The 13,010-nt window shown below is 42.3% G+C and overlaps 1 protein-coding gene across 1 annotated transcript in view; it reads right to left on the minus strand.

Annotated features, from left to right (window-relative positions):
* The window catches only part of LOC109898048 (carboxyl-terminal PDZ ligand of neuronal nitric oxide synthase protein), a 231,587-nt gene that overhangs the window by 186,651 nt on the left and 31,926 nt on the right, over positions 1-13,010 (minus strand). Inside the window, exon 2 of the mRNA XM_020492806.2 lies at positions 8,460-8,531. Coding sequence (XP_020348395.1) covers positions 8,460-8,531 — 72 coding nt within the window. The remainder of the gene's footprint in view (positions 1-8,459; positions 8,532-13,010) is intronic.

Here is a 13,010-nt window from a genome sequence, read left to right on the forward strand (position 1 = left end):
ATCCAAGCTACTCAATACTACCCTTGAGTAGCTAACTACTAATGTTAGCAAGGTACCTAAAAGTAGTTTGAAGAAATGTTTCCATTTGATTAGCTAAACAAAATGTATTTAAACTGTGAAATTGTTGCGGAAATCAGCCTTGTTTGCATAGCGATGATGAAAAGAACATACTTTAGGGGGTAATGATCTCAAATTTGAATAATTTAATCATTATATCATTAATTTTAATCATCATCACACCGTTGATATAGCAACGGACTATATTCGTTTATAGAATCTCATTGTGACGCCCGGCCTGCCAAAAGGAGTTAGCTAGCTAGTAGGACTACTGTTAACAGGCTAGTTGACTAGCATCCTTGCAAGCTGATTTGTAACTATATATTCATAAAGTAAGTTAGCTGAACATTTAATTGAAATCAGTAGTCATGAGTGCAAACGATTTGGTTTAATTTTAAGTTATACATTTGAATTTATTTCTGTTGGAGTTTACAACATAGGGAATAGGCTGGCTTGCCAGGACCTCCATACTATGTCACACCCCGCAAATGTTTTTTCTGGAATGACTTTGGCATTCTTCAGAAGTTTTATGCAATATCTAGAAAAATAGAAAAGTGAGGTATAACTTTGCATTGGGACTTTTGATGCGTATTCTAATGCAAATCCATATGTTACATATGGTTAAGTTTATGCTATCTACTCTTTAACTGCTTTTCACTGACCACTGCACCATAACAATCAACTTTTTGGTAGGCTATTTGCCAAATGCGCTGCCCAAATGACAAACAATTCACAGCTCATTAGCTCAAAAAATGTAATGATAATTTGTGGCCAAATCATGCCCTCTGGTGTAGTATTTTGAATGATTTTATTTATTTCTGTAATTTAATTTACTTTAGGGGAAGCTTATCTTCCTCTAGCCTAATGGACGTGCTGCCTATGCCAACATCAATGTGTAACCGGTGCATAAAACAGCTGGCCACGAAGCTTACAAGGTCAACTTCAAATGCCAACATCAAATTCAAAGAAATCGGCGCACTACCTAAATGGCTGAAAATAAAAGCAAACTGTCTAGCACTGTATGCTGAGAGAAAGGCTGTGCAGGCTGGCAGCTTCTCTCGTGCGAGATGCTCTGCATAGTCCTAAAGCCAGCCTTCCAATATGCTAAACAGCCATTGCATTTGAATCAGGATTGGAATAATTTTAGTAAACTTTTTTGTAGCCTACTTTTACATTTTTGGTCTTGAGCTGTGGAACTTAATTAAAAAGGGGTCTGAAATTAGAGCAACATCTCCATTAGTTACAGCAGGGCCTGACAAAAGTCTGTGCTGCTTCTCAGAAGAGAAACGGTGAATCAGCCAAAGTTTCAATCCTCCATTTAATGAAGGGAGAATGAAATTACTCACTTAATGTATTGCTTAGCAAAGGACATCGAGGAGGGAAGAAGGAAAGGTGAGAGAGTGAGAGTCAGGGAGCAAAGTAGAGAGAGAGAGACGAAGGGAGAAAAGAAGGGAGTGGGAGAGAGAGAGAGAAAGGGAGGAAGGGAAAAATGAGAGGAGGGTAAGGTTTGATTTAGAGTGGTCAGTCTCTCTGGGAGACGAAGGATGGCGTCCGACTATGTCTTGGCTCTGTTTCCACACTCAGTGCTGTTGACGGCACATTGCTGCTGTCGAGAGAGGGTGTACACACACACACACACACACACACACACACACACACACACACACACACACACACACACACACACACACACGTACACACTGGGTCTTTGAGTGTGTGAGCTGCTCTTCAGGGAGGATAGAGAGGGCAGGAACTCCAGAATGAGTCCCACTGACAGCCAGAGAGGATAGATGGGAGAGGAATCCTCTTCTATGCTGAGCCTTCTGCATATCTTACTGATCCACACAAATGACTATATAGCCCCACAGATAATCTAGACCAGGGATGGGTAACTTCAGTCCTCTAGGGCCTGTTTGGTGTCACACTGACCGTGTCTAAACTTAACAGTTCATGAAGCTTTTGTATTCTGATAATGGAGTTCTGATCATGGAATTCCGAACACGTCATGTGTCGACATTTACATTTAAATGTGTCCACCATGTCCACATTGTGTCTGTTCCCACGCTATATTCAAATGCCATATGCATTCTACAAACTGTGGAATAGCCTAAATATTGTAATAACACAACAACAACGGATGGCTGTAGCTAACTACTTTAGCTAGGTAGCCAGCTAGCCTCTGTAGCTAGCCAGCAAGCTAGCAAGCAGCGCTAAAGAGATTGCAAATGAGTTAGCATAACTCTAGCCAAACAAAACATCTCTCAACGTTATAATGAAAAGGTGCCTCTCGGTCCCAAAACACAACTTTTCTGGAGACTTGTGGGAGGAGTGCTGATGATGTTGCCCGCTGTGTACGTCAAGTGTAGACACGACCACTTTTTCCCCAGCCCCAGCCAACATATTCTGACACTCCAATCAACTAATCATGATTTTAAGTTTAAGAAGGCAATTAGTTTAATCAGCTATGTTTGCTAGGGATGGGGGAAAAGTGTGACACCACTCCAGCTCCCGAGGACTTGCCCATCACTGATCTAGACCTCTGTGTGAGTCAAGCATCTGGTACAACACTAGGCTAGCTAGCTAACACTCCTTCCCACAGCACTACTCCCTAAGGCCCTACAGTACAGCCACACTGCTGAAAGCTTATATTAAAGCCACTGAGCTATTTACACAGACCTACTATCTGCCAACCCAGTCTCCCTGTGGGGAAGCCAGACATTACACATAAGAAGGATATGGGTAAGCAGTGGTGTGTTAGTTGTGTGTTAATGCTGGATTCATTTGGTATAGCATGGCGCTTGCAACACCAGGATTGTGGGTTTGATTTCCACAGGGGAATGGTATGGAAAATATGTATGCACTCACTACTGTAAGTCTCTCTGGAAAAACATTCTAAAATGTCATACAAAAGCCTGCACACCGTGCAGTTTTCCAGGACCAGTGTTATATGTAGATGATGATCCCTGATGTAGTCTTGCTATATCCTCAGAGAGCAGCAGTAGCATCACATTAAGACTTTAACACCCAGCAGCATCCCTCCCACTTCAGAGAACAGGACAGGACATTAATGGAGTAGAGGTTGTTTAATTTGACAGGCGCCTGGATCCCATCTCATTACTGTCAATCACATAGACACAGGTAAACACCAGGCAGCAGGATAATTGAAGAGCCAAATAAATTAGATGCTGAGAGTGAATCACTGAAACACAATGCCTCTGCCTGTCTTTCTCTTCTCTGTCTCTCTGTCTGTCTTTCTCTCTGTTCTCTCTACCCGTCTTTCTGTCTAGCGCTCTCTCTCTTTCTGTATTTGTCTGTACCCCTCTCTCCCTCTCTTTTCTATCGCTCTCTAACAAGGCTGTAATGCTGTTTAAATGAAACCTCTGTAGTTAATTTGAGACAAAAGGATTTCAAGGAGAACTGTAGATGATGTGGCGTGGGAGACACAAGGGCTGGAGGAGCAGTCACCACCATGCCTATACTCACACCCATACCCATACATATCCATGTGCACCATATCCATACCCACACTCAAACCCATACCAATGCCCTATACCCAGACCTATACCCTGTATGCCGGCACATACAGTAAAGAGGGAGCTATGCAAAGGGCACATTTACATTTGCAGGCGCTATACAACCAGTAGTTGACCCCTATGATTCTATCAGTTCAGTCATTCAGTATGAGTACAAACAAGCTAATACCAAAATGTTCAACATGAACAAATTACAATATTTATTAGAACTATATTGTACTTACTGGAATAATTACACAGTAATAAGGACACTGTAATGTAAAAATGTAACAAGGCCTGATTGAACTATTTTCACATATAACCTGTTCTCCTGCCAACAACAACAGCTGCTGTTATCCCCCAGCAGCGTTACGCACACTGGGCAGCGATCCTCGGCTCTCAAGCAGTTTGCACCTTTACGGGAACCTCTTAAGTAACTAGGTCTAAAAATAACAAACAATGACTGATAGCAAGCCATGTGGTGTGGTGGGAGTATGGGAGAATTGAACATATTTGAAAAAAACTAAAGATGAAAACTTTCTCCTGAGGAGACGTGATGTTCCACAGGAATCTCTTTTGAGATAGAAATCTAACTTCACATGCGCTTACAGGACTTTGTAAGCTAGGACCAGGAGCTAATATGAACCTTATCACCTTTGTATGTACTGTTAAAACAGTGATGACCTACTTTTACCAAACAGCCAACATTATCATGCAGTGTAGGAATCAACAGGACATAGAAAAAGTAAATGGTCATAAGACAAGAAACACAGGATGGTGGTGAATATTGAGTTCAGAGGCTACATTTTAAGACGGACAAAGAAAAAGAGAGAAACTTCCAAAAGCAGTTTCTATTATTAAGTATGTCCACCCCACTGCCTCACTTCAAAGATCACCATCCCTGATCACCGTCCGACCATCTGCACTACAGCCCTACTACACTCTCACACGAGAACATGAAAAAGCGGCACCGTAGACTTTACAAAAGCCTAAAAACCTGAGTAATAAATTCTGTCTGTTCCGGTGTTGCTTATCTATGCCGATTTAGTCCTGCAAGGCGAATCATTTGTTGATTGATTTGTCACACTTTCTGGTGGTGTGGTCAAATTGTACTGGAGGCGGTAGAAGGGCCACCCAGGGGAGGGTAGTGTGTTTTATCCACGGTTTACATCAAGGGATTTTGGTACTTTCCCTATACGTTAGCTATGCACAGTACTGACATGGGTTGCCGCCGTTGGCTCTGGCTTCCTATTTGTCACACTCCTCTGATATTTGCCTCTCCAAAGGCCACGAAACAACATGTTTTGTTGCCCATGATTTGTCTTTTTTATCAGAGTTATTGATCTCACAATAAGCTAGACTCAAGTAACTTCCATGACAGTCTTGCGGTGCTGAAAAGCGGCAGCCGCGGAGAAGCGGCAGCCGCGGAGAAATCAATCGGGAGGTGGCCAGCACGTGGTGCTGAAATTAGGCTAATTTGAGTAAATCATTTCAAGTCTTCATTTTCATTTGAATTAACTAACAAGATGGCTTTGTGTTAGAGCCTATTTCTTCCTATTTAAGAAATAAGAGGTAGGCCTACGTGTTTGACATACTACATTATAGGCCATCCATAGATTTGTCAGCCAGTTCCAACAGTAGTGTCACCACTACTTAAATACCTCTGTGTTGTGAAGGGCTTGGTGTGTTAAGCTAATACCAGTGCTTGAATTGAGGGGGTAGGCCTATGTGAGTGTATGCCATAGCCCCATTTTTGCTAGTTTAAGATTATGAAGAAACTAAAATGGATTCTGAATATAGAAAGTGATCTATAACGACGATGCCTTGGGCTAAAAACAAGGCACAAGAAAGACACGCCTCTGATGCATATGGGGGTTAATGGTCTTTGGTTAATCTCTATGACATTCAGAGGCTGAGCTAAGAAGAAAAATTAAAAACTTTGGAAGTAGGCCTACAGATGTCGGATCTTAACTTGATCACTCTTTTGTTGCGGAGAATTTTCCTGGTGCATCAGAAAATTCAAATGAGCCTCGTGAGTCCCTGAATAAGGGACTTTCTCTCCATGTGGGGGATAATAAAATAATAGCTAAACCAAAATTAGTTTCCATTCATTCAAATTGTCTGATGAATTGCCACAGTGGATTTGCCATGGTAAACAATGAAATACTTTATTTCTATTGTACGGAATGCTTATAAAAAATGGCCTTAGTCTGTTCAAAAATGACTCCAGTTCCAGTGGCATGCATTGAAATGTGTGGCTTTCTTTTGCAAAATATCTATGAAGAAACAGGCTTATTTTCAAATAACTGACATTAAGGTGTGGGATGCTCACTGTATTACAGGGCCCGGTTTCCCAAAAACATGTTGAGGCTAAGTTAATCGTTAAGTTCAATCGAACCATTGTAGGAGCATCTTTAAATCTCAGAGCTGTTTCCCAAAACCCTCATTAACGTTGCACTTAAATAAGCTTGTAATATAATGCCTGCCTCAGACCACTCGTCGAACAGCTAAGTGCGTTGTTTTTTGCCCTCCCGCATCACTTTATACACAGAAGATCTCCGCTAAACATAGAATCACATGGCTTATCCATATATCTGTGACTGCCGATAACTTGTCTTTGCAATGCTTCAAATAAAAACCGAGATGACTGCAATAAAATATAAACAGGAGGCTATAGGCCTATTTCAATCATATTGAAATGCCTTTCATGTTCAATCAATTGAGTTCTATTTTGATACTTGTAGGGTACTATCTGTAATTTGTCCCAATATCTTTTATGATGTGTAGCCGAACATGTGCGCAATGATGTGCCAAATCAGTGATTGAATACATTTTATTGAGTAAGAATTAGAATAATCCACCTCAATATTTGCAGCCGTAGGTGGTGATATCTCCCTAGGAGCTGATCCGTCGTCAGTATAGTGAAATAATGACAATTTTAAGGAAAGATTTTAATGGAGAAAGCTGATCCGATAGCAGCGCTCCCTTTTTTTTCGTTCCATCAGTATCTAAAAGACGCACTTAGCGACGCTCCAAAGACGCACTTAGCGACAGTTCTCTCTGCGTGGCGTTTTGGGAAAAGCATGTTACATCTTTGGCTGTTGTAGGAAAGGTGCATCGTTAAAATAAAATACTCATAAGCCTTAGTTACAAGTCTATTTCACTCCAGCAGCTGGCATATTCTGTACATTCAAAATTCACTTGTGGGAACATGGCGGCTCTCAACACCCGACAACAGAAAGAGTTGGCCACTCTTGCCTATGCCGTTCGGCCATCGCTCATCCATATATTTATATGTACATATTCTTATTCATTCCTTTACACTTGTGTGTAAGAGGTAGTTGTTGTGAAATTACTTGTTAGATATTACTGCATGGCCGGAATTAGAAGCACAACTAGAAGCTACACTCGCATTAACATCTGCTAACCATGTGTATGTGACAAATAAAATGTGATTTAATTTGAACGGATCTCAGGGTGTATGATTATACGAATCCACAGTTTTGAAGTCACAACGTAAATTGTTTGCCTCGCAGCGGAATCGGGGGATCTGACCTATGCAGAGAATAGGATCAGCATCTACCCAGATCTGAGTGCCGAACTGCTGAAACAGAGGGCGACCTACAACAAGGTGAGATCCCAGCCACGCATGCTAAACCTGAGATGCGGCTTCATTCACCAGGCAAAACTAATCTTGACCTTCCATAATGGTTCTGGGTGGGGAATGACCAATGGGTGGGTTTCCCTGTGGGTCCTGATTGTTGTTTTGGTTGCAATAGGCCTCTTGTTATTTGATTATAATCCAATAGGATACATTCTGAAGGCTACTCGTTAGCCTATCCCCCTCACCCACCAGTTGGCTGGATGTCCTTTGGGTGGTGGACCATTCTTGATACACCCCGTTCAAAGTAGAGGTCGACCGATTAATCGGAATGGCCGATTAATTAGGGCCGATTTCAAGTTTTCATAACAATCGGAAATCAATATTTTTGGGCGCCGATAGTGCCAATTAAAAAAAAAAATGTTTTTACCTTTATTTAACTAGGCAAGTCAGTTAAGAACACATTCTTATTTTCAATGATGGCCTAGGAACGGTGGGTTAACTGCCTTGTTCAGGGGCAGAACGACAGATGTTCACCATGTCAGCTCGGGGGATCCAATCTTGCAACCGTACAGTTAACTGGTCCAACGCTCTAACCACCTGCCCCTCATTGCACTCCACGAGGAGTTACGCGAATGCAGTAGAAACCAAGGTAAGTTGCTAGCATTAAACTTATCTTATAAAAAACTATCAATCCATCATAATCACTAGTTATAACCACACATGGTTGATGATATTACTAGTTTATCTAGCGTGTCCTGCGTTGCAGATAATCAATGCAACGCTGGGGGATGATTTAACAAAAGCGCATTTGTGAAAAAAGCGCAATCGTTGGATGACTATACCTAACAATACACACCAATGCCTTTCTTAAAATCAAAACACAGAAGCATATAATGACATTTCGAGTTGAATCCACACCCCAACCCAGCAATTTTCAAATAGTTCCTTCATTTTTTATTTATTTAAATTTGACCTTTATTTAACTAGGCAAGTCAGTTAAGAACACATTCTTATTTTCAATGACGGCCTTGTTCAGGGGCAGAATGACAGATTTATTTACCTTGTCAGCTCAGGGATTTGATCTTGCAACCTTTCGGTTACTAGTCCAACACTCTAACCACTAGGCTACCTGTCACCCTTTATGTTCTAGCCCCAACACATATCTAGCTAGATTTACCCCATGGCCTACATGCCAATGGGGCATTATGTGGCAGGTTCGACAACGGAACAACAGTAGCTGAGGGGAGGTAGGTGACTAGTTTGTTTAGATGAAGGGGACAACTAACCCGTATTCTCCTCATAGCAGCCACAATCTCCACTCTGCTGTTCGGCCGAGCCACGTCCAGACTGCCGATGTACTGGTTAGGAACAAAACAGAAAGCAACGATAGAAATGTTACCATATTTATTTGACCATTGTGATATATTATACAGTGGCATAATTTTGGGGGGTATATAATTATTACAATATAATATCACACTATTACAAAATAATTAAAGCAACTATAATGAAATAATCAATTATCTCGTTAATACAAGAAAGATAACGTTATAATGAGAAAGATCTAGCTAATACAAGACAATCCGGTTGCACGTTATTAAGAGAAATAGCCTTTAAGCTTGGCTTCCTCTCATGCACAGGTTGACATTATGTCCGGTTTGCTTGAGTTAATCGACTTTTATTTTCACCTCGGTTTGAGGCATTGGGAGATACAGTGTTAGTGTCATGAGCAATATAGATGGTGTTGTCATTAGTTTACATCCATTGTGGAGTATACTGAGTTCTCTAAGACTCTACTGATGGAAAAAACTACTGAATCTCCTTGATATAGCTTTATTTCTTCTTGATCAACTGGGCCGACATGGGAAGCTTCATGAATACAAACAAATACATCTTAAATGCATCCAAGAAGGATATGTAGTGACCTAAAACACAGTCAGGCATTTACTTCATATTCTAGACCCCCATGGAGTGCGCCTTTTGGTGGAAGTATCTGGGAACGAGTTTAGCTAGCATGCTGCCTAACCTTCACAACCAAGAGGACATAGAGGAACAGGTTAGGTAGGTGTCCTTTTTGTCTTGTAATTTTACATTTGGAAGGTGCATTGAAACAATTAGCTAGCATTATATTACCTCTAGCACAGTCAACTAGCTAGCTAGCAAGCTAAATGAATGATGCATTGAAATTAGCTACTCTCGAGAGATTACTATGGTAGCTAGCTATGGCTACTCTCAAGAACAAGCAAGCCTGTATCTGAGAAGCATGTCCAACTGATTGAGCGTTCTACTCAATGCATTCTCAATGAGCGCTGATTTAATCAAAAGTGCATTACAGTGGCTTGGATATACAAAGATTGCAAAAGGAGGCAAACCATTTGTAGGAAAAGCTTTTGTCATAATTTTGATGCTGCCAGATTGACTTTAGATTCAGTAAAACATTAGCTAAGATTGAGTGGAGACCACCGGAATTTCGCTAGCTAACATTACCATTGACAGCTATTTTTGACAAAATTTGCTAGCTAATGACAAGATTGCCATCCATTTGACGACATGATAATGATGGCATAGTTGTTTCCTGTTAAACTTTTGCCTACTTTTGCGATGCCATCATACACTGCTCAAAAAAATAAAGGGAACACTTAAACAACACAATGTAACTCCAAGTCAATCACACTTCTGTGAAATCAAACTGTCCACTTAGGAAGCAACACTGATTGACAATACATTTCACATGCTGTTGTGCAAATGGAATAGACAACAGGTGGAAATTATAGGCAATTAGCAAGACACCCCCAATAAAGGAGTGGTTCTGCAGGTGGTGACCAGACCACTTCTCAGTTCCTATGCTTCCTGGCTGATGTTTTGGTCACTTTTGAATGCTGGCGGTGCTTTCACTCTAGTAGTAGCATGAGACGGAGTCTACAACCCACACAAGTGGCTCAGGTAGTGCAGCTCATCCAGGATGGCACATCAATGCGAGCTGTGGCAAGAAGGTTTGCTGTGTCTGTCAGTGTAGCGTCCAGAGTATGGAGGCGCTACCAGGAGATAGGCCAGTACATCAGGAGACGTGGAGGAGGCCGTAGGAGGGCAACAACCCAGCAGCAGGACCGCTACCTCTGCCTTTGTGCAAGGAGGAGCAGGAGGAGCACTGCCAGAGCCCTGCAAAATGACCTCCAGCAGGCCACAAATGTGCATGTGTCTGCTCAAACGGTCAGAAACAGACTCCATGAGGGTGGTATGAGGGCCCGACGTCCACAGGTGGGGGTTGTGCTTACAGCCCAACACCGTGCAGGACGTTTGGCATTTGCCAGAGAACACCAAGATTGGCAAATTCGCCACTGGCGCCCTGTGCTCTTCACAGATGAAAGCAGGTTCACACTGAGCACATGTGACAGACGTGACAGAGTCTGGAGACGCCGTGGAGAACGTTCTGCTGCCTGCAACATCCTCCAGCATGACCGGTTTGGCGGTGGGTCATTCATGTTGTGGGGTGGCATTTCTTTGGTGGGCCGCACAGCCCTCCATGTGCTCGCCAGAGGTAGCCTGACTGCCATTAGGTACCGAGAGGAGATCCTCAGACCCCTTGTGAGCCCATATGCTGGTGCGGTTGGCCCTGGGTTCCTCCTCATGTGGCTGGAGTGTGTCAGCAGTTCCTGCAAGAGGAAGGCATTGATTCTATGGACTGGCCCGCCTGTTCCCCAGACCTGAATCCAATTGAGCACATTTGGGACATCATGTCTCGCTCCATCCACCAACACCACGTTGCACCATAGACTGTCCAGGAGTTGGCAGAAGCTTTAGTCCAGGTCTGGGAGGAGATCCCTCAGGAGACCATCCGCCACCTCATCAGGAGCATGCCCAGGCGTTGTAGGGAGGTCATACAGGCACGTGGAGGCCACACACACTACTGAGCCTCATTTTGACTTGTTTTAAGGACATTACATCAAAGTTGGATCAGCCTGTAGTGTGGTTTTCCACTTTAATTTTGAGTGTGACTCCAAATCCAGACCTCCATGGGTTGATAAATTTGATTTACATTGATAATTTTTGTGTGATTTTGTTGTCAGCACATTCAACTATGTAAAGCAAAAAGTATTTAATAAGAATATTTCATTCATTCAGATCTAGGATGTGTTATTTTAGTGTTCCCTTAATTTTTGTTGAGCAGTGTATTTCCAGGCAACAAAAAAGTAATTGGCCCATCACAGGAGGTTGGTGGCACCTTAATTGGTGAGGACGGGCTGGCAGGCAGATAGACAGACAGACAAAGACACACCCACACCCAGACACACCCACACTGTCAGGTTGGGATTTGATGAACCCTAAACTAATATAGAAAATAATGTATTAAAAAAATTACTTCTGTAAACTTCTAATCAGGCAACAGCCCCCTTACAGTCTCTGGTACTGTCCCTTGAGCTGATATAATCGTTCACTATTGTAAGTAATCTGACCATAATAACATTTAATTTAGAAAGTAATATCAGCACCTGAAGAAGAATGTGAAGTGGCAAAGGGGATTGTAACTGCATGGCAATGAACTTGGCTCTTACTTCGGCTGGCGGACATCTTCCTGGCCTCAGCAATGGTCAGCAGACTGCACCGAGTGGTGAAGCACAGCAGGCCAATGGAGGCTGCTGACACCTTAATTGGTGAGGACGGGCTGGCAGGCAGATAGACAGACAGACAAAGACACACCCAGGGCTTATGGTTATGGCTGGAGCAGAATTGGTGCAATGGTATCAAATACATCAAACACATAGTTCCCCTATGTTTGCTCCGTTCCAGCCATTACTATGAGCTGTCCTCCTCTCAGCAGCCTCCATTGGCCTGCTGTGCTTCACCACTCGGTGCAGTCTGCTGACCATTGCTGAGGCCAGGAAGATGTCCGCCAGCCGAAGTAAGAGCCAAGTTCATTGCCATGCAGTTACAATCCCCTTTGCCACTTCACATTCTTCTTCAGGTGATGATATTACTTTCTAAATTAAATGTTATTATGGTCAGATTACTTACAATAGTGAACGATTATATCAGCTCAAGGGACAGTACCAGAGACTGTAAGGGGGCTGTTGCCTGATTAGAAGTTTACAGAAGTTATTTTTTTAATACATTATTTTCTATATTAGTTTAGGGTTCATCAAATCCCAACCTGACAGTGTGCCTTTCAACTATTCTATTTTGTTTTCCAACCCTCAGGAAACCATGAGAAGGGAGTGGGCCACCTGACCAAAAACCATTGCTGTGTGTGATTAAACTCCAGCAGCTCCTCTAGGTGCTTCAGCAGACCTACTGTCTTTTAGATCCTGCTGAAACGGTCCACTATCAGCCAGGTGAGGATGCTCTCCCATGGAAAGGATGAGCTGTTGTGGCAACAAAATGGCTGAAAGTTGCCTGAGTCGTGCCTCGTTTTCTGAAAAGTTTATATTTACTCCTGAAGATCTTAGTGCATTAAACTGACAACTACAGACAAGACTGTTTAAGGCACAGCATGTTTTCCTGTCATCGAGAATCTGAAATATATTAAAGTAGCAAGGGGGGGTGAATTGTTATGCACGCTCAAGTTTTCCGTTTTTTGCCTTTTGTTTCACAAAAAAAAATATTTTGCATCTTCAAAGTGGTAGGCATGTTGTGTAAATCAAATTATACAAACCCCCCAAAAATACATTTTAATTACAGGTTGTAAGGCAACAAAATAGGAAAAATGCCAAGGGGGTGAAAACTTTCACAAGCGACTATAGCTCTAATCCACAATATGGCAGAGATTGAAAAGCCATAAAACATACAGTACCAGTCAAAAGTTTGACACACCTACTCATTCAAGGGTTTTTAGTTATTTT

The sequence above is a fragment of the Oncorhynchus kisutch genome, linkage group LG10, assembly GCF_002021735.2.
Source record: "Oncorhynchus kisutch isolate 150728-3 linkage group LG10, Okis_V2, whole genome shotgun sequence".
Taxonomy (NCBI): Eukaryota; Metazoa; Chordata; class Actinopteri; order Salmoniformes; family Salmonidae; genus Oncorhynchus; species Oncorhynchus kisutch.